Source organism: Manacus candei, unplaced genomic scaffold (genome assembly GCF_025592945.1).
Source record: "Manacus candei isolate 608988 ecotype Guabito, Panama unplaced genomic scaffold, ASM2559294v1 h1tg000063l, whole genome shotgun sequence".
Taxonomy (NCBI): Eukaryota; Metazoa; Chordata; class Aves; order Passeriformes; family Pipridae; genus Manacus; species Manacus candei.
This window is the reverse complement of record NW_026138111.1, coordinates 2,757,802-2,780,011: the sequence shown is the minus strand read 5'-3', so window position 1 is coordinate 2,780,011 and position 22,210 is coordinate 2,757,802. Positions and strand designations below refer to the sequence as shown.

General features: G+C 38.0%; 1 protein-coding gene across 5 annotated transcripts in view; it reads right to left on the bottom strand.

Moving 5' to 3' along the window:
* Positions 1-5,216: 5,216 nt before the first annotated feature.
* The window catches only part of PIK3CG (phosphatidylinositol-4,5-bisphosphate 3-kinase catalytic subunit gamma), a 35,177-nt gene continuing 18,183 nt past the window's right edge, over positions 5,217-22,210 (bottom strand). For all 5 annotated transcript variants that reach the window (XM_051805112.1, XM_051805110.1, XM_051805109.1 and 2 more), the window contains 7 exons: positions 21,750-21,853; positions 20,083-20,229; positions 18,759-18,849; positions 15,554-15,684; positions 14,848-14,959; positions 12,809-12,966; positions 5,217-7,217 (listed from right to left, as the gene is read on the bottom strand). In XM_051805112.1, coding sequence (XP_051661072.1) covers positions 6,936-7,217; positions 12,809-12,966; positions 14,848-14,959; positions 15,554-15,684; positions 18,759-18,849; positions 20,083-20,229; positions 21,750-21,853 — 1,025 coding nt within the window. In that variant the 3' untranslated portion in view covers positions 5,217-6,935. The remainder of the gene's footprint in view (positions 7,218-12,808; positions 12,967-14,847; positions 14,960-15,553; positions 15,685-18,758; positions 18,850-20,082; positions 20,230-21,749; positions 21,854-22,210) is intronic.

The window sequence follows — 22,210 nt, the reverse complement described above, 5'->3', positions numbered from 1 at the left end:
TTACCTCTTGAGGAAAAAAAAGGCAAATACCCAATGTAAACATGATTTTATTGCCTTTATTTAGGTGAAGGAGTGGAGATCCATATGGGATGAGCTAAACTAAACAGGCTTTTTATTAACAAAACTTTTCAAACACATGCTCTGCTCACAACTCAGCTGAAGATACATGAAAAAAAAAGATTAGGAGGGCTCTAATTTCCTGTTCCTTGCTTAAAAAAATCCATGTAACTATTTGCTTGTGTCTTGCCACACATTCTCATAAGCAAAGGAGTTCTGGAGTTATCCTTAAAAACATTGTCAAAATGTACCATAATCCTTTGCTTGGGCATTTAAATATTCTCTTCCATCTGAAGCAAGTGTTGCTTTTGGTTCTTGTAGCTATAGCCAAAACATGAAAAATCATCTGTGCTTGGGTTGGCTGTATTGGAGTTTTCTCTTCTATATGCTAAGTAGGAAGTTTCCAGGGCTGGCTAGTACGGCACACGTTTTCTCTTCATTTGTGGTTTCAGTATTGCTGGCAGCACAACAAAGAGCAAGGTGCTTCCTTTTTCCCTGTATGTCCCTTCTGTGAGCATAAAAATTAGATTGTTCTGCTGATTCAATTACTGTGAGGACAGATCATCTTCTTAGACTTCTTGTCACAAAACTGACATTTCTTCTGGAAGTTTTAAGTGATTTGACACCTCTTAACATGCTACAATTTCTAGCTTGTCTTCTAGTGAACAAATGTTGATTAACAATTCTTGGCATTAGAAACAACTCACAGCTTTTGCTTATTTGCTTAGTTCAGGAAGGTCCTGACAACCTTAATTTACTTTGATTAGCAGATGATTGACTATTTTTATATATTTCTCAGCTTTCTGTCCATTGGGCCAAGAATAATCTGGAGAGCAGGTTGTGCATGTCTGAGACATCCACCTTGTGCAGACCTGTTAAATCTCTCAGATGTTTGTTGTTGACTATTGCTTTACTAAATTCACTGCAGGTCCCTTATCTAGCAAACACTGCCACATGGTAACTCATGGCTATGAACATTCTCAAGGTCATAAACTCTTTCTAGCCCATTTATCTGCCAAGAAGGTATTTGCTTGCATCTTCCAATGGAGACTCAGAGCACACAGCTCATCCTGGCACGTAAACCCTGACTCTACATCCATGTTTGCCAGGACTGCTGTCACCGTGTCCCCATTCCCCTGGGAAGGCTGCAGCTGCACCCAGTGGCCACATACTCCCCACAAGGCTGGTGGCAATCTCCACAGGACCTTCAAGCCTGTGGTCTTGTTAGAAGCCACTCTTCACCCTTGCTTTGGTGTGCTGTTGAAATGACAGAATCCCAAAGATGGTCCTCTGAAAAATTAACACGTGTAGCTAATTAGCATCCCCCTAGAATGCAAGGTTTGTGGTGGCATGAAGAGTAATGCCTTTGCATGAGCCATCAGCTTGAATTGAAAGGTCCCTGCCTGAAGTGGTTTGGTTTCAGATTTCTTAAAAGTTACTGAGATCTCCTGGGTGTTTTATCTTCCAGGTAGGCAGAATTACTGTTTTACAAGGTTTGGAAAATACATAATATTCTGTGGAAAAGAAGCAGGTTTGTAAAAGAGAGATCCTGTCATGAACTTCATCAAAATGAAGGATAGCTTTGGCTGGAGAGAGAGCATTTCCTGAGGAGACCTGTTTATTTCACCAAGATTCTTTTGTACAGACATCTGACAGATGAGCAGAACATCTGCCATCCTGCATCAGAGTCTGTCCAGGCCAGTATCCTGTTCCTGACAGGGGCCATCTCCAAATGCTTCAGAGAAAAATGCATTTCCATCATGATGGGAAATAACTTCCTCATGTGATGAGTTTAATGCCACTCCCAGACACTTGTTGGTTGATTTGGGGAAGAAGCACTAGACCAGTTGTTTCTTTGCCTTTTGTTTTGTTTTGTTGTTTGTGGGGTTTTGTTTGGTTTTTTTTTTGCTTTTGTTGTTGTTATGGTTAATCTCAGGTTAGTTAACTATAAGTATACTGAATAAAATTCAGCTCTGGCTATATCTTGAATTGTTAATGAACTCTATCATGGAACTGCATTGTGGGAGCAGATTTCTTAGGTTATGAAACATTCATAGGCCTCATAGCCTTTTGCAGGATAAGTTTTGATAAAGGAAGATACATTCAAAGGCAAAGGAGGATCTGTTACAAAGTCTGAGCAGTAGTTTTAAAACTGTTTTGTACTACTGGTCATTAACATTTCTATTTTCTTTCTCCTTTCAAGGCTCTTGCCTGGGTATTCTTCATTACATTAGATTTGACCTTTCTTTGTGTATCTACTTGACGCTTATCTTATAAAGAAATGCTGCTATCTACAGGGTGTTATTTTCCTTTTTTTTTCATGCACCTAATAAATAGATCAGTGGTAAACTCTGGCCATAGACACTAGACCAAAGACAGCTCTGAGAGTGTGACCAGCACTTAAAAACAGTGACTCCTAATGCTGAACACCAGAGTGATTGCACCTGAATGTGGGATGTGCTCTCACTTCCTACATACAGCACTTCTGCCATACACAGGTCTCTTTTGTCAGCTAAAATTAACTGGCACATGTTCCTGGCAGTGCTGCTGCTGTTTCCAAAGTGACAGCCTCTTCTTTTGCGTCCCCAGGAGAACACCTGAGAAATGGCACATCTTTCTCTAAACGCTGCCTCCCTGCCTTCCCCAGCCTACGGAGGGCTCTTGCCATGCCGAATGCTGCTGGGCACCCTCTGAAACAACAAACCCCCATTCCCAGGGTAGGAAGGAAGTTTTTCCTGTCAAGTGTCCACTTGCTTATTATCAACAGGCAGGTCATCAGCCTCTCTCTTACTGGGTATGAGACTTACTGATGCTCAAAAAGCCAGGAAAAACCATGTCCTTCTGACTGTCTCCTTGTATCAGCAGACTAGAACGAGTCACCAATTCCCCTCTTCTCTAATGACATAAGTATGTACAAACCTCACGTGGGTATAACCATGTCATTTTTATTTTTGGTCAGTCCTGGTTATTAACCATGTAACTGCAGACAAACAGGTTTCTCTTTCTCTCTGCTTTCTCTTCTCCAGCATGAATCTTATTTTCTCTAAGTGTGCCACAAAGTTTAGAAATGTATTAGTGCCTTTTCTGGCCAGTTCTGCCTCCAAAATGCAGAGTGGGGTAAGCACAGCATCAATTTCTTCCTGCGGACCCTCTATCCAGGAGAATCAATGATTTCTAGAGTGTTGTTTCTAACATACATTGTGTAAGTTGCAATTAGAAGATTCATGAAAGCACATCAGTGCTTTTCAGAAACTTTAGTACTACTGGGATGTTCAAAGGGCACACCGGACCTGCAGGTGTTTTGGTATCCCAGATTTTAATTTTAATAATTTCTTATTTTCAAGACTACTTTACACAAACTACATTATAAAGTCATCAGCACAGAGTCTGTAATCTACATAATCCCTGGCACTCATGTGGATTTGCAGAATGCTGCTGGTAGACAGGAAAAAGGTTTATAATGAAAAATATAAGAGTTGTAATTTCCACTGATATTTTTCTCAACCAGTTGTTTGTATCTGTATTTCTGTAGAATTGATCACATTTTAGAAAAAAAACCCTGTTAAACATGTTAAATGAGGCTAAATACTCTGGTAATGATGGTTAAATACCTCTAACAAGTGCAAACAGTGTTTTCAATGAAGATCTAAATATAATCATGCTGTACATCTTAGCTCCATTTCAACTTCTCTTCCTGTCCTGGAATATAATTAGGATGGAGCCTTGGGGACACACTCATCACTAACCAACATCTTGATGACCTTGCTGGAGCCAAAGCATATGTCAAATCACAACCAAGTCTGAGGAACTGACTCCAAGAATAGATTCAAATTTCCACTGTTAGGTGCAGTAGTAATGTGAATTAGGCTACCAAGCAAATATAACATATCTTAAAGACAAAGTAGCCCTTAAAAGCAATTTTCAAAAAATAATCTTAAGACTCAGGAGACAATGATGATAATTGAAACCTCTCTGCATGCTGTGTCAGTTAGAGCCTCTAAAAAATATGGTTAGTGACTAATTTACATTTCCTGATTTACAGCCCCTAAAACCCAGCTATTCTGAAGGGTCAGTGTGTTTATGCACTGGAAGACTCAGGAAATTCTGGTTCAGCCTCCTGTCCTGGCAGTGGTGTCTGTGCTAAAGCTCCAGCTCTCCAGGCCTTGGGTATGTAGCTGCCACTGCAGACAGGGATGGCCGTGTTCTGCACTGGGACATGGGGATGTCTACTCATGCCCACCTCCTCACCTGAAAAGCAGTTCCACTCCACCTGGAAGCTGCACTGCCTCAAACCACATCTCTGCACTGTTTCTCCCTTGTGTCAGGGCTTGCCAGAAACGAAGTCAGTTGTGGGTGGAGCTTTCCAGAGGGACATGAAATCCAACCGATAACCGGCCGTACGAATGTGCAGCTGTGTACAAGCACAGGGCCGGTGCCCAGGGCTTGCTCTGTAGGTAAAAAGGAGATTTGGCAGCTCCAGAAGTCAGGCTGGCAAACATCCAGCACTCAGAAGACACAAGGCAGCCTAGCACTGCCCAGGCAGCCCAACCATATGCTTCATGGGCAAGGAAAGCAATGAAGAGTCTGCAAATTAGCTCAGCACGGAGGTGCTCCAGATGTGTGTAACAAACGTATACAATTCAATACAGCACATTGTAGAGTGCTGATAAAAATCGTCAGCCTAAGTTTAGTCTTGCACTGAACTGCTTTCCTCTGGGTACAGATCTCTCATAGACTTTTTCCTGCAAATGCAAGCTGCTTCAAGAGTGCCGTTTCCTTTGAAGTTATGATTAGCATTTATTTCCCCATGCTAGAGTTAATTTAGCAGTAGATCTACTTACTTTTTGAAACCAGGAACTTACTAAAATCTTCTTTCTTTATAGAACAAACCAGGAATTAATAAAGTGCTCTTAGAAAGTGGCAACATTCTATTCAAATTTTACAATTACAATAACTGCAATTCTAATACTATACACTATTAAAATTTAAGATACTTGACATCGTACAGAGTTACTAATATGGAACTAAATCAATTCCTCTGAGTGGGACTTTGAATATGATTTCTAACTGAGATTAAATAGTCTTTAAGAAACTGGATAAAAAAATATTTACATGTATTTTGGGCTAAGCTGCTTTTTCATAAATAATAATCAAATGAATAGAACATGTCCATTTATTTCAGATCTATAAAATACAAATCTAAAAATATCATTTTACAGACAATATTCACCATTTAGTTTACATTTCAGTATGGTCTTAAGCCTTGCACAGAATAATAATGTAGCAGAATAACAAAACAGTCTACATTTTAACTTTATAGATTTCCTTAACTAGAGTCTACCATATACATCAAAAATAGTTGTGCACAGTAACCAATTAAACATCTATTTCAAAAATAGATTGGCTACATCTCATAACTGAGACACCAATTACAGTACATTTATTAAAAATCCTTCAAGAATGCACTCAGTAGTAACAGTAGTTAAAATCATAACTATTCTGAGAAATGATCAAAGCAAATGATAACAGAATTTAAAAAATTCAGTTAATCATTTATATGTAATGTAAAGGCCATGTAACACTACAATAAAGAAAGAAATTACATGGGCACAAGTGCAAAAAAGCAATATTGTAAGCCATCTTCTTTCTTTGGTAAAAATCAATTAGCAGGAAGTATACCATAATAATTCAAATTGAAGACTAATTCAGGCTATACTTTTTTCCTTTCCTACCATAGGCAGACTTGATGATTTGCAGGCATCCTACAGTAGAAAAGTTAAAATTCTACTTAACACTGCCCATTTTCTCCTCTTTTAAGTTTAAATATTGGAATTAAAGATAAGGATTTTTTTCTTTCATAAATAGCTTTTCAGTAGTATAGTCTCTTAAGGAATTTAAAAATAAATAACAAAATATACACAATTTGAAAGATTACATTTAATTCCTTCTAGGTATATCCTGAAAATATATCGCCAAAGAATAAATAACTTTGGGTTTCTCAAATATTTGGTCAAATGTCAATTACTCTTATATAAGGAGTTTTCTCTGAGGGATAAGGAATTACCACTGCTTTTCCTACAAAGCTTTTACTATACAGGTGAAATTTTAATAACTTCACAGTAAGAATAGAATCTGTAATATAATATGGATGTTCACCATTAAAAAGTACAATAAAAAAATCTTTCAAAATTAAACCTTCAGAATTTCATGTTCAAACCTGAGGAACTTCCAGGTAACTATGAAGTTGTCCTGGCAGGAAGGACAGTCAAGCTGAGTTGTCTGTGTCAGGAGGCTATAGTAACAGTAAGGCAATTTCCTCCAGTGGTAGAACCAAAGCTCTTTTCTATTGACAACATATTAGAAGTCCAGAAAGGACAAATGTTGAGGAAGGGACAAGAGAAGGATGTTGGTTAAGAACACTTGAGTGTAAGTCATCCTGAGACAGGCATGGGCTGCCTACAGGGATTTTACTATAACCATAGATTATAAATAAATTCTTCTGGTTTTGAAGGACTTGACTGTCATGAACAATTAAGGTAATGTCACAGGGGATTTGTAGGTTACCATCTTACTCAAGCTCCTCATATTTATCTGAAATTATTACTAAAGAAAACATGAAAAATGCAGGCCACATCAGCAAAGCAACTGGTTAATAGAATTCATCCAGCAACCTGAAGTGTCATGAAAAATTAAAAAAAAAAATTAACTGCAGGAAGACCTTCTGGAGTGGCAGAGCAAAGTCCTTGCCCTTTTAGATGATCCATTTAAGCTGCCAGCAAAGTAAAGGCTATTTTGATTGCTCATTTATTCAGAATTCATAAATAACATGTAGATTCACTAACCTCTTATTCACACCCACAGCTAATTTACATAAAATATTAAGCAGAATGCTTTTCTACTCCTTGTTTGATTCCAAGCACAAGATGTAAAAACCAGTTAAATTGCACAGTCCAACCCTTATCTCTGCAAACCTCTATCTGATCAAGGAAATGCTTTTTGGCATCTTCTTCACTCTTCCCTACTGTCAGTGCATCCCTGATATATTCAATATCTTCTTTGCTGGTTAATTGTGGCATTCCAGTCATTAGCATCATGGAGAACAGGATGATCAGCAGGTTTGTGTGGTGTCGAAGAGCTAAGTAAGCCTTCACACATATGTCCTACGAGAGAGAAGAGTTTTTTGTTAATTAATGAGAAGAGCCAAGAGGGATGGGGGCAGGAATTTCACAGGACTCCCATTAACCAATGCTGTTCAGTCACTCATGTCAGAGGGAGGAGACCCAACAGAGTCACTCACCTGAGCAGAGACACGACCTGCTCACCTCTGCATCTGGTGTTGTGTGACTTCATTTATCACCCCACGCTGGGGCAACGAGTGCTGTTTTGGTGTACAAAGCAACAGCTCTTCCTAACCATACATTAATCACTAAAAATCTCAGCTTCACCAAGATCTCAAATTAATTTCCTTGCCATATAATCTCCTGTGGCTGTTAAAAGAGACAGCAATAAGTCATTGTCTTCCTTTCCAATTGGGATGTTCCCATTTAAAGACCATGGCTGGAAAGTGATACTGGATAAAGCAGGGGACTGCTCTTCATTTTGTGTAGATGTCTTTTAACTTCGCAGTGGTGACGGTTTATTTAACGAGGAAGATTTTTCAGGCCTGGTGTTCTAAGAAATATTTCCAGCTGACAGCTCTAGTCTTCAGGCACTCTGCCTTGCTGTAGGACTTCTATCTTTATGTACTGTCAAACTGGATTCCACAGACTTTTTTTATAGCATTTTCATTTCCATGTATAAATAATCTATGCTTAACAACATAAGCTTAAGAAGAATGAAATATCTACAGCTTGGAAAAACATGCAATGCTTTTTTAAAATTATATTTAATGATAAGTGACTAACATATAAGCTGAAATTATTTCTTTTATTAAATTTATTACTCATTTACTATTAGAAATAAGAACAATGCAAAAAAGACATCAATCATCAATCAAGTAGAAACTAGGCCTGCAATGCAGTAATGTAAAAACATGAAAAATATCTCCATGAAGGTTGTTATTAATAAAACCAAAGCTGAAGCAATGCTAATTTTTACCCAATTAAATATTCAATTTAACCTTTCCACAACTGTATATTAATTTATCGAAGAATTCTTAGGAAATCTAAATATTTTAATGTAAACTTCCATCAAATCCCATCAGCCCTCTAGAATGCTTTTTTTTTTTATTTAACAAGCTGTGTGGGTTTTTTCATCCTCTGAAACAGGAAGATATGCACAAATAATCTTAACATCTATCACTGTTCACATGAGCAACACCAGGACACCCAACCAGACAGGTCAGGAAGATATTAAGGAAGGAAGATGATGTATTGAAGAACTGTCTGTACGATTTCTTTTCTTTCCTATTGCCTGGAAACTAAAATTTTTCACTCTGTTTCCAAAAAAATTCTGTCCTGAAATAAGATCATATTTATGAACTCCAATGCTAGTTTAGTTCTAGCAAAGCAGAAGATAAATTGCAGTGGTCAAAGTACAATTTACAACAGAAAACACCATCATCTTATCACAGGGAATAGTTTCTCTCCATGACACCAGGGGAAAAATAAGAAAAAAAAAGAAAAAGAAATTTTACTTATGCATTATCAACTTCAAACAGGGAAATCTTGTCACAAGAGTTAGTCTGTGTTTTGTTCCCTTTGAAAGAGATGAAAGCTCTTTACAGTTACACCAAAGAAGGTTTTACATTTCTGTATGGATGATGCATCTCACTGCTCTGGGTGTCTGAGACAGAAAAACAATTACGCAGTCAAGAAGAACCTGGCATCACTGCATCTCAAAGGCAGTCCTTCTAGGAATTCAAAAGATTTGAAAAATCTGCATCTGCCTGTTACACTTATTTATTCAGACAAGAACTTAATGTAGTTTTGAATTAGGATCTTCCAAGAAAACGAGTTTTTACACTTCTAGGAGAGGCTGAGAGAACCAAAAATAACACAGACAGTCTGTATGTGTCAAGGATATGTGCATGTTTACCCTGGGATTAAGAAGAAAGCTGCTAACTAATCTAAAGTCATAGGCAAGATGAGAGGAGCTGAGGAGAAACCAAAATCCCATTGTCCAATAAACAATAAAGAATAATTATTCTGAGAGCTTGAAACTGTCCTAAATACTACTATCCTAAAATTCAGGCATTTTTGTAATATAAAGTGTCCAAATTCTGTTACATCTCTTCCCTGTACAGTATATTCCAAGTAAGTATTTTTCAATGATGAATTGTCTACCCTTCAGTTTTCTATCACCTTTGTTTGACAATCAAATAGAAGAGTTTGTACTGAAAATACAGATCTCTGTATTACTCTCAACAGAGTAATGAAAAAAAATCAGTAAATTAGATATATAGAATAAAAATGCATTATTTAATGCAAAAAATTTAGTACAAAAACTATCAAAGATAATTTTAGGCAAATTATTAATAGGTAGGTGGACAAAGCACAAAAAAGACTACGAAGATCTCAGATGAGGCTTTCTCAAGGGTTTCTAAAAGTAAGAAGTGAAAAAGTTATGTGTTCATTGGAGTAAGAGAGTTGATGGGTTTCAGCCAAAGGTTGGAAAGGAATTGCCACCACATATGACAAAGCAAGAGAAATCTGGGCAGTACTAAGGCAACTGAAAAATTCATAGACAAAAGAGAAAAATACTTACCTTCTCGGATTAAGTTATGCTTAAATATATGTTTGCAATGAGGACAAACCCCATCAAATAGTGTTTCCTACTAAGCATTTCTGTGATGTCATTAATAACCTCTGGCCTCTAATTTTCATTAAATCATCACAAACAAAAATGGAAACAAGATTTAGATTAAGAACTTTCTATTGAAAGGAGCTTCATTGCTAGTTCCAGAAAGGTTGCCAGCCTCAGAAGTTCACTAATAACAAACTATACTCTTCTGCAGTGAATTCCAGACAAAATTAATTGTCATTTTAACTTCCTCTGGCGTCTGTAGTATGAGCTATGGCTACATCTGTATGGACTGTGTCTAATCAGTAACAGAGAAATAAAATTTTTAAAAAGTAGATATTTTAAGTTATTAAAAACACCAAAGCCTTTAAAAAACAAAGGATTCTTCTGAAGTACAAACTCTTTTAATGCAGTTCAAGTACAAAATAATGAGAGATGCTCTTAAAAATTAATGAAGGATAAATGCTGAGACTTTTCCATTAATACATGAATGAGTCAGCAGGCACGCTGAATGAATGTCTCAGTATTAGGAAATATAATGAAACAAGTTAGTTGAAAAGTGAAACTATAATTTTATTTTTTTTACTCTGGCCATGTAATTAACACATACCTTTTTTATAGCAAAATATGTGATGCAGATCTTGCTCTATGTTACTGTTTTGCTTGTATGAAAGTATTTTAACTTCCTTTTTACTGGTCTTTGAGATGGAAAAGCCTTTTATTGTACTACCACAGTGGTTTATAAAGAGTAGCTGTTGCAGCATAACTATACATGAACTTGTATTTTTTGGTGAGTTAATTGTTGCCCGTGCCTAAATCATCTCACTTAAAATGCCCAGGTCACATATCATGGTCCCAGTTCACAAAGGCAAGGCACATTAATCACCTTTTATCTGGTTAATGACACTAACGGAAATGACAGTGGCGCTATCACAGCATTCCTAAAATGTCTGCATTAGTGGGATGAAATTAGAAATTAATTTTAGAATTAGTACCAGAGTAACAAAATGTGTATCAGTCAAATCTAAGACAGGGTGATGGAGGCATGACATACTGAAGAGAAGCTGAGACCAAAATCACCTCCAATTGCTTTTGGCATTTGGGTTGCTGAAGTAAAGGTCAGATATTCCCTAAAGAGCCAGATGATCCACATATACGAACACAACTTTAATTCACTGAAGACATCAACAGGTCTTTCAACTCTGTTTGAAAGTCCACTTTCACACTTGAACTATTTTCTGCTTCCAGAAAAGAGGTCTTCTTTGAAATAACACACCTGAGAGTGGTGTTTCAGCCCCTCACTTGCACATGGCTACATCTGCAGCAACAGCATCATTCCCGTAGGCAGCACAGCTCACAGGCTTCTCTGAGAGCACGGGCTCAGCATCCCCTTCCCATCCTTAAATCTTTTGAGCTACAAGCTCCCTTCAAAACAGTTGCACTGTGATAAAGCTAGTCCTTGCAAAGTGAAGACTCAAATATTGTACTTGGTTCTTCAGTTATTTTCAGAAGTGTGGGCAGTGACTTCAATGAAAAGATAGTTGGGTCTTTTTGTGGGTCCTTTCCCCCTACACACACACCCTCTCCCTCCCTTGTGACTGTCTCTGGTGGACAATGTGATTTGTCCTAAGATAAGAATACCAGGTGGGAATTGCAGGAGGAACTGTCTGGATGCTCACATAATGAAAGGATTCCAGAGATGGGTGAGCAATGATGACTGTGATCAACTTTGGTACACATCCTCTGATTTTGGTATACATTGTCCTGCAAAAGGGTACAAAAACTGGGCCAACTGGGCAAACTGGTCTCCCGAGGCTGCAGGCAGCTTCCACCCCTGGCAGGGACACCTGCAGGGTATATCCAGCTGTTAAATGGGGAACACTCAGTTTTATATGAGTGAGAGATCCGGTCACACGGAGATACAACTGCTAAAGTCGTTACAGCGAGGACCCACCTGGTGTTCTTATCTTAGGACAGTTCACATTGTTCATCATACACAATTGCAAGGGAGAGGAGGTGTGTGTGTAGGACCCAGATCTGCTATATAGTCATGTATATGTTCAGAGGGACATAGTCACCATCCAACAGTGAGAATCTTAATTAGGTACTCAGGTTAGAAAACCAGACCCCTGACTGGGACTGGTTCACCCACAGCAAATCCAGAACATAAAAGTTAGGCTTTTGCTTTGACTCACACTCTGCAGGAGACTTTTCTTTTGATATTGTAAGGAACCTGCTTTCTAAATCAGGCACTTATTTGAAGCCTCTAAAAGATGACAACAGGAATAACACGGCAGACATACATTTACTTCAGACTAGCCATGCTCTCAACCACTTCACTAAACATGCTGAACAGCATTTTGCTTTGCTCCCTCTTTGCCCAGGTCCTACAGTTGCTTGAATAATCACAAGTGTTTTGGAAGTGCTCAATTTCAAATAGAAGCTGCAACTGAATAGATTTTTTAACACCATTCTTTTCTTTCAGAGTTAAAATCTATCCATCCATTTCACAAAACCAGCATCTGACATAGCTTAGGGTCACTACAGATTTTTATTCAGATGCAGCAGTCTGACCACTAAAACTCAAGAGCAGAATCAGTAGGGAATCACTAGTAAAGCCAGCTGAGGAATGCCTCACACCTGCTTGCACTATACAGAGGCTCTGCTTAGTGCCATGAGTTTCCTCTAACTTCACAAGCACTGAAGCCCTCTGCAAAGTATTTTCAATCGAGATAAGAAACAATGAAAGCACTGCTTATCTGGTCTGCTGCTAACAAGCTTTTCAATGTGGCTTTGTGGATGTTTGAATTCTATTTCCCATAATCCTACAAATAATTTTTGCTCTTAGTTGGGCTTAAAATATCCCAGAATTGTATTATGATTCATTACATTTTACTAGCATAATGCCAAGGAGCCTAGATCTTTGAAAACCAAGGCACTAATGTTCATTTCAGAGGATAAAAAAAAAACATTGCTTAATTGATTTGCAGCTAGATACTCATTCTTTTACCTGAAATTTATGGAAATGGAGACTTGTCTTCTTTCCGGAAGTCCCCATGACATACAGGAAATCTGGAGTCAGCACAAAAGGAACTCTCTCCTTATTAATTCCAAGGAAGCTTTTATAATTCCCAAGAATATGGCCAAAATCAATATGGAAAAGGTTACCTTCATAAAGAGAAGAAGAAGTCAGAGTCACACTCAAATACAATAAAATGCCAAGAACACTTACTTCTATTTACAGTAGTTCCAAACCCTCTTTTTTTGGTATATATGATCACTCTTTAGTTCAGCAGAAAAGACAATTTTCTCTCTTTTTTTTTTTTTTTCTTAAAATAGATAATTCTGTCCTTTTGGCAAAATTACTTTTTATTTATCTTTGGCAGTTGTTAAAAACCCAGCAGAGCTGTTGTATTTTCTAAACATACACTCACACCTTTTAAAAAATCAACCAAGGAAAGCCTGTGCCTCAGATCCATAACAATCACTACATGGAAAAGGCTTGAGGGTTGTGTTTCAAATACCCATGGGATTCTGGTACCACCCATCTCCTTGGCATATGTCATTGACTACAACATGCTTCTTCCTCACAGACCTGCATTAGCAATTTCTAAACCACTCTGTATGTGCAGAGTAACTCTGTATTGTCACCCTTTTGATAGCTTTGAGAGAGCAGCAGGGTATCAGTTCCCACAAAAGCAATGAAAAATTTTCCTTTTAAGGATCTCTACACCTACAGGACTGGAATTTGCTGCTACTCTTCAGATCACTTCATTACTTTCCCTGGCAGCCAGGTTAAGGACAAAAGAATATGTTTACTTAAAAACACAGATTTGTAACAGTGACACATGTATAAAAAAAGATAAAACATCGAATTATGTAAGATGATACTCAGGAGTGATCTGTAGGTGGAACATCCTTATTTTAAGCCAGCTTCTAAGTTCCCCCAACCTACCAAATCTGACTCCCTGCAGACCTCTCAGACTGACATCCTTCTGGCTTCTCAGGCTTAAGATAGATCCCATAAAAGACTCAAAGGCAAACCTGCTCCTGACCACAGCAGAATAACACTTCTCTGCTTCCCTGTCTACTGACCTATGCCTCATGTTCTGCCTATAGGAACTAACACTCCATTATATTATATATAATGTTGAAATTAAAGCATTCCTTTGTTGTCTTTTCCTCAAGGACTTCTGCTGAACTTTTTTACTGTAGTCTTCAATTAGCTAATTTCTGCCTTCAGGGTACTTCTCTCTAGCCTTCAACTGGTAAAATTTTAGCTATAATATGATGAATATTACATATCCAGCCTTCTAACTAAGCCCTATTTTCCTAATTTTCCTAAAGACTAATTATGAAGTAAGAGGATCATGAAACTAAAAGTGAATTCCTTAGGCCAAAAAAAACTTCTTCATATGTACTGCTTGTTCTGGTGTCCTTCCCGGGACTTCCATAGGTAAGTAAAATTAGTATGAAACAATGTGCAGCTACAGAAACAATTCCCAAAGTTTATAGTACAAAAAAATTGTGGGTTTCTTCAGAAGGATTGCAACTTTCCCCAGGCTTTAGCAGCAAAACCAATACACTCCATGTACAATTATTTCCTAGGATTTTTTTGCAATACATAAAGCAATTATGTTCCTCAGAAGTGAAAACATCTGAATTCTGACATACAGTTCCACAGAATTCTGTCAGAACCACATCCACACATCATCAGCTGTCTGCTTTATGAAGTTTTTCTGGTGTTTAGATCTTAGATGTAGACACTAAAAACCATTGTTTTACATTCCTCATGACTTAGTTTGTATCAAACTGCTCCTTGAAAAACAATGGCATTATTAATGATAATATCTAGAGCCTGTATGAAGGCCAACAGGGGTGACAATACATTTCAATGTCACAGGAGGACCTGAACATGTAAGCAACACTGACAGAACTGGATTGTGTCTCTTCATTCGTTGTTAAATGACTTATTTATTAAAATGAAAAATAAATCTAGTTAAGTATAGACAGTCTATACTTCTATGAAATTCTCACAAAATAACCCACCTGTTTCTGTAATCATGATGTTGTCATTGTGCCTGTCACCTATTCCAAGTACAAAGGTTGCCACACAGTATCCAGCACAAGAGTAAACAAATCTTTCCACAGCTGCCTGAAACTAAAAATAAATCTTAGAGTTGACAAATGCTTCAATGCTAGACACTAAATGCAATAATTCTCAGAGTTATGTACCTTTCTGTTGACATGTATCTATCAGCAGTTAGACAAACTGCTGCACAGCAGAGATCACGATCACAGCCCCACACTGAGCTGTGTGAGCAGGCTCGATCCCTCAGCACAGAGAAAAGCAGCACACAGTTGCTCACACATTCTGAGGAAGAAAAGCTGGCAGAAAGCTCTAGCTGGTCAGTGGACCCGCCCATGCAAAGGACTTGTGAATACCCAAAACTGTATCTAAATCCTCTAAAACTACACTGACTTTCAGTGTTCTTAGATGTCCTTTCAATCTTCTCCTCATGTACCACTTCTAACTTCCACTGACAAAGAAGTAATTTCAAAAGCATCTTGTCTCTCAGGAGTCCGGCTGCCAGCTGGATGCTAAGGCTCTTTCACAGACACCTGCAGCTGAGTGCAGGGAAAACAAATGGATTTTTCAAACTCCTGTAAGTAACAAACACAAATATATGTGCTCTATGCTCCTAAATCAGTAGGGTACATCTGAAAATCCTACTTAAAAATTCAAAGAACTCACCTTCTCTTCAATCATGCATCTCTCCTTGAGCCACTGATTTAGTATTTCATCCTTAAATGCACCAGTGTTCCCAACTGTGCTCTGTTGAATTTTGGCAATTGTTGTAGCATCTTTCACAATTTCGATCATTCCTAGAGAAAGTAAGGAAGAAGTCAGAAGAAGTTATTGAATTTATATCAGAGCATATTAAAAATATGCAAAATTAAATTTTAAACTGGGTTTTAAAATTGACTACAGAACTTCATAGGTTGTGAGCAGACATTCATTTTACAAGCAAGGTTCTTGTTCATTTCCAGCTGAAACCAGCCAGAGCTCACAAATAGCCTGGCATCCTAAAATCCTCCTCTTTTATAATGGAAAGTATTACATGATGAGTGGGGACCCTCTGCATAAGGCATTTCCCCAGGAGAGAAACTACTCCTGTCCTGAGCCCCATTCACATTCTCTGCAGCTTCTCTCCAACTTCACAAATATGAGGAGCTGAAGAAAAGCTTCAGTGTTGCAGTAGTCTAGGGATGCAAGTGTTGCCAGGGCTGTGGCAGAGGAACAGAGCTGGCTATCCTGCAGTAAATCCAACTTAAGCTTCAGTGTTCATATACACAGAAAAGTTCAGAAATACCAGTACACAGTGAGGAATGGTAATGAGATTGCTGGTGGAAAGCTCTGGCTGTCAGGGCTCACAGGTCTGTCCCAAAACTGAATAGACCCTCGCCAAGGCAAATTGGCACATCACAGCAACGTGGTGCAGAAACAAGGCCTCATACTGTCCATGACAACACAGCATGTGATGTAGGGGAAGCTAGAGGGAAATGCAGGAACAGAGGCTGCAACACAACTCTACACTGTAGCCAAGACTAGCAAATGCAGTCTGCTCTTGGACTGGGCATACGTGCATGGGGGGGGAGTCAGATTTTAGCTGAGGTTATCAGGTAATTGGAAATATTTTATTTTCCTCCTCTGGTTCAAGTTCAACAGTGTCTTCTAGCTTCAGGTCCAGCTCAGAGATGAGCAAGCAAAGAAAAATATCCCTTTCTCCTCAAAGCAATTCAAAGCAGTGTCTGACTTCATTTCAGTTTGACTCTGAAACAGATCAATTTATTTCTATTCACAGACCTTTTTCCTTTTTGCAATTACTGCATTATGTGCAAATTTTTCAGTCACAGAATAACAACGCAGTAATCTCTTCCCGCCTTCCACTCATGACTGAATTCATGGCTGAATACTCCCTGAAGGTATCTCTTCTGTCCTGACAGTGGCCTGGATTTGTTTGTAATAAAACTATTGTGGAAATATGACCTCTGAAACCCACTGTCAAGACCACCAAACTAAGAAGCTCTGCATTTTGGTCCGTGCTTGCCAAGTTGTTGTTTTCCTCCCGGGAGTGAGCTCCAGATCACATTCCAGCTGTTGAAAAGGTTTTCCCTGCCTGTGCTCAGAAATCTCCCTCTACCGGCCAACAGCTCCTTGATTCCAGGGCTGCAGAGCTGGCGCAGGAGGCATCTTCTCTAACTAGGACAGAGGTTCTCAGCTGGGAGGAAGTGCAGCAGTAAATGCACTATGTGATGTGTTTCTGGAGATCTGTGGTACTAAAGCAGATGATTTTTTAAGAGCCAGCTTGAACTGCCCTGAAATTCGGCAGGAATGCAGCACAGTAAGTAGTGATAATTGTCTCGCAGAGCTAGGAACATACAGACGTGTCAAAGGGCAAGAGAACAGGGTATGGTCTTTTACTAGTGATACATAGAAGAGAAAATTCCTCTTATAGAGCAGAAGTCTACTTGGCAGCAGCCATGGAGAGGACACATGTTTCCAAAATTACAAACTGCACTGAATGCAGATGTCTTTAACAGACTGAGAAAGCCCTACAAGGGAGGGGATGCCAGCCCCAGGTGTAAGACACCTGTTTCACCCTGTGTTCAGTGTAGCATGGGATACTGTCCTTGTGCCAACACACAGAAACTGCCCAAGTTCCATGGAAATATTAGGAGGGAGGGAAGAAGAATCTTGTAAGAAGACTGCGTGTGAATATTGTGAAAGAAGATTTGCATACCACTACTCTTTGGATTTGTTCCAAACAAGCATAAGCTCTACATCAAAGTGTCCAATATTGGGTATTACTAATTTAGGCTGCAGGTATTCCCAGCAAGCCAAGCAGGAGTGTTTACATGATTAACCATGCCCCTACTGTGGTGCTAAAAGGAGGTTAAATTCTTACATCTCTTCCACGCATATAGGAAAATAAAAAATTATTTCCTTAAAGAGACAAAGGAATGGGGAATCAATTAAGAATTCATGAAAGAATAATTAAGTCTGTAGCTTGAATATGAGAATGCTGGGATCAATAGCAGAACTTCTCTTTCTTCCTCCATTTTTTCAATAAATTACACTGCCTTAAGATGATTTTAAACAAAATCATACAAAATCCTAAAAATCTCTCTAAAATATTATGTTTATTTTACCATATCTAGAAGAGGAAAAAAACCACAATCCTCCTTATATTTAATTAGTATTCTGATTTACAATGTTCCATTCCCTTTATTATTAAAATTTTATCAATATGTATTATTCAATTTTAAAACATTTATATTAGGAGAAAGGAAACCCTCTTATGTCACACTACCAGGTATTTTATCAGTGAGTTTGGGTTTCCTGTGTTACTGAGATATGCTGAAATTTTATTTGCCAATGGATTTTAGAGAGCAAGTGCATTACACATGTATATTAAAAGGAGTTCTTCATTTTACTGGGATTCCTTACTTGATTTCTCTCACTATGAATTCTGAAAAATAGATCATCACATTGTTGCTTCTATGTAGTATAGGGTATGAAGCTTTAGGTCATGAAAAAATGTAGATGTTTTGCTCTTTTCTCTGTTTCATTCTTATCAACACATTAAAACACATCTTGAATAAGTCACTCACTTTCACCGCTGTTTCCTATTAAATATTGTTATTAAAGAGAAACTTGCAGCACCACCCAGTTGGAGTTGCACAGGAACCATAGTTTAGCTGGTGCAGTGCAGCAGCTCAAGGACATCCATCAGAAGGGCAGAAATCACTGCCAAGACGCAAACAAAGGCTGCTCACAGACAATGTAATAAAGTTCTATTTATCTTAGGACTACAGTACATAACAGAATAGTCCTCCCATACACAACTTTGGTAAATATGATATTTTGAATTTCTAATTACAGTGTGATCACATACCTATTTTGTTCCCTGTAGAAATACAACCATACGGTAACAAACAGAGGTCCAAGGATTCTGCTTCCCAAATGGATTCCATAATTCGAAGAATCTAGTAAAAAAAAAAGTATATGCTAAATTATTTCAGATTATTTGAATGTTACGTCTTACTCATACAAATAACACTACCCAGATTTCTGAGATGGGGCTAAATTTACATGGTTATTGGACAGATTAAGAGACAAATACAGAATGTGTGCAGCCATTCAAGATTATCAGTTACAGAACCAGGGTTTGTACTTCCTCATCTGTCCTGTGACTGGGCAATCTCTACCCCTTTATAAAGGGGTAATAATATATTGTATAATTTCTACATATGCTGTGAGGTTGAAAACATTAGTAAGGATGTTCATTTTTCCCCATAAATATCCCCAAAAGTACTAACGAACCAGTTTTCATAACAATCACTGAAATATTACTACAGTAATGCTACCTACCAATTTCTTTTTCATTTAACTTCACCCATTGCATAAATAAATGATAAAAACGCTTCATCAGAAAAACAGGCCATCTTTCACGAAATAAGATTCCACCTCTAGAACACCCAGATGTGATGTATGGCATATGGCAGGAAAAAACAGGGTTACAGTATGGACTGGGTCTAGCTGGGATGAAGCTCATTTTCTTCAGAGCAGCTCGTATGGTGCTGAGTTTTAGGCTGGTGACCAAAGCAATGCTGGGAACACACTGATGTCCCAGCTATTGCTGAAGAGTGTGTGCTGAGCGTCAGTGCTGCCTGTTCTTCACTCTGCCTCACTGTGACTAGATCAGGGAGAGCACAAGAGATTGGGAGGGGACACAGCCAGGCAGATGACTCAAACCAACCAAAGTAATACTCCATGCTCAGCAATAAAAGAGGGAGGAAGGGGGTAGGTTACCCATCCCCTGTGCAGGAACTGGCTGGACGCTGGTCTACCCATGGGATGTGGTGAGTGACTGCCTTAGCATCACTTGTTTTGTTTTCTTTCTCTTTTCTTCCACTTCTCCTTTGCTTACTAAACAGTTTTTAGCTCAACCCACAAGTTTTCTTGCTTTCACTCTTCCTTTCCTCTTTCCCCATCCCGTTGGCATTCATCCACAAAACAGTAACATAAGAAACTACAGTACAAGAAAGATGATCCAATGTTGATAAGAACCTTGCCGTACACAGTTTAAAAAACAAAAGACAACCTCATATTTCATATGGACAGTAAAGATAAGGTACACATACTTTCGAAAAGGAAAACTATGTTAAAATATTTTAAAATATTCACATTATTCACTTTATATGTTTTAGCTATCATACCTGTAAAATAAGCATGTCCTGACGGAGGTCATCTCCATGTTTGAAGATTATGCCTATGGTTTCATTTGACAGAGCTGTTGGATCTGCACATTTAAACTCAAGCCAGAGGGGCTTCTTCTTAGATGCCATTACTTTACACTTTTCTATCTGTGAAAGACACGTTTATTGCTAGCCATTGTACTCCAATGTCAACACAACTAACCTTTTTACACAGCAGCTACAGAATAGTTTATCAACTTCCAATCAATTATACCACAAAAAACACACTGAAAGTACATGTAAGGAACAGTGTTCAATTGCCATATAAAGCCTTACTGAACCTGCACAACTTTTAACCACTGCCCATGATAAAGGAAAAAGTGTATCTTGACTCTCCAAAACTGGATTTGGCATGTAAATCTGCTTTAGACAGATTTAATTAGGAATAGAGATCCTGACAAAACTGGCAAATATGGACCCTCAAAACAGGACTTCAATAGGTGCTTTGCAAAAACAGAACATAATCATTGTCCAATGCAATTTACCACATTATCCACCCTTGTGACTCCTAGCAACTACATTCCATATTGCTTGACTCAATTCCTTTAGCAAATTGGTCAAATTCATGGAGAAAATGGCATTTTTAAAACTAATGTAACATCATAATTTGTAAAATAAGAAAATTAATTCCCTAGTTTTATTACATTTTTAATCTTGATAAATTCAGCATTGCAATGAGTGAAACTGCATTACTTCAAATGTTTTCTCCAGTAATTATGGCTAATACAACTGCAGTACGCAATACTTTCTATTCTGGAACTCCTGATTCATGGTTGAACATTACTATGTACAATAAAGCCATCTAAAACAAAAAAATAAGCAACTGCACATTAGTGTTTGAGAGCTAATAGAGAGAGATGCCATAGGAGATGAGTATTTTAGAATATTCACATTTCACAAACTGAAGTTCTGAGCCTGCAGTTTAAAGCAAAACAGTTTTTACTATCCCTGGTTTGAAAAAGTAAAGAAGTTTTTAAATCTTTGAACTTTCTAGAAACACACTGATTTTGCTTCTAATACTTGGTTTAGACTAGTACCTCAGCCATGCACAACTGGGAAGTGTTTAATTCTCTCAGTTTGAAGATAGATGAGCCTATAGCCTGTTTACCAAGGCACAGGTTTATTTAACAGAAACATGGCCATATCTAGACCTGATGATACCTAATATCCAAATAGTACCTGGCTATTCAGCAATTCCTTAAGTTGGATGGTCCTTGGCTAAGAGAAAAATCAAGAGATTCTTTTCTTGTGGGGTCCTTGCTGCACATCAAGTGACTCCAAGGATCTTCACTGTGCCTCTTTACCCACACCTCATTTTGCATAGCAAATGCATGATCCAATTTCCTTTCACTACATATCCTGGATTAAACTAATGGAAAAATTATAATTGCCATTTAATGATTAGAATTTCATGGGTTGCATTTTTTGTAGCACACAGTGGCATATCATTACACTTAGAAAAATTGTAATAGCTCCAGGAACAAAAACTTACTGAGTCCATGAAATGGCATCATGTTCACACTGAAATAAGACCTTTAGACATATTAGCAAGATTTTTTACCAAATGACAAATACTTGCAAATACACTTTTTTTAAAAAGGATTTTCAGAAACTCAGAATATACTTACCACCAGGGCTCCTGCTCTTAGCCCAGGATCATATGGAACTCTAAAACTTTCTGGAAGTTTGCTGCTCTGTAATTTTTCAAGCTTTTGTCTCAGCTGTGCAATAACTGTAATGACAAGTAAAAAACCACAATGAAATCAAAAGTTGGACGGCAAAAAGCTTACAGGTAATCAAACTTGTTAAGCATCATGATTTGGTTAAAAAGCTCTGCTTAGCTACTTTTTAAATTGTTTTCCTCATGGATCTCCTGATTTGAAGAATGGAGGAAGACTCTTTAACCTGCACTATCAATGGTCAGGGTTGTTTCAGATACCTAAAGGTAAAGTTTTCGAGCACCACACAAGTCGTGTGCTTTCTCTTCAGTGTTAGAAACACTGCATAGTGCTTGGTGTCCTGAAAACTCAAGAGATTACATTAAAATGTCAACTTTCATTTAAAAAACAAAACACAGTAGAACACACAA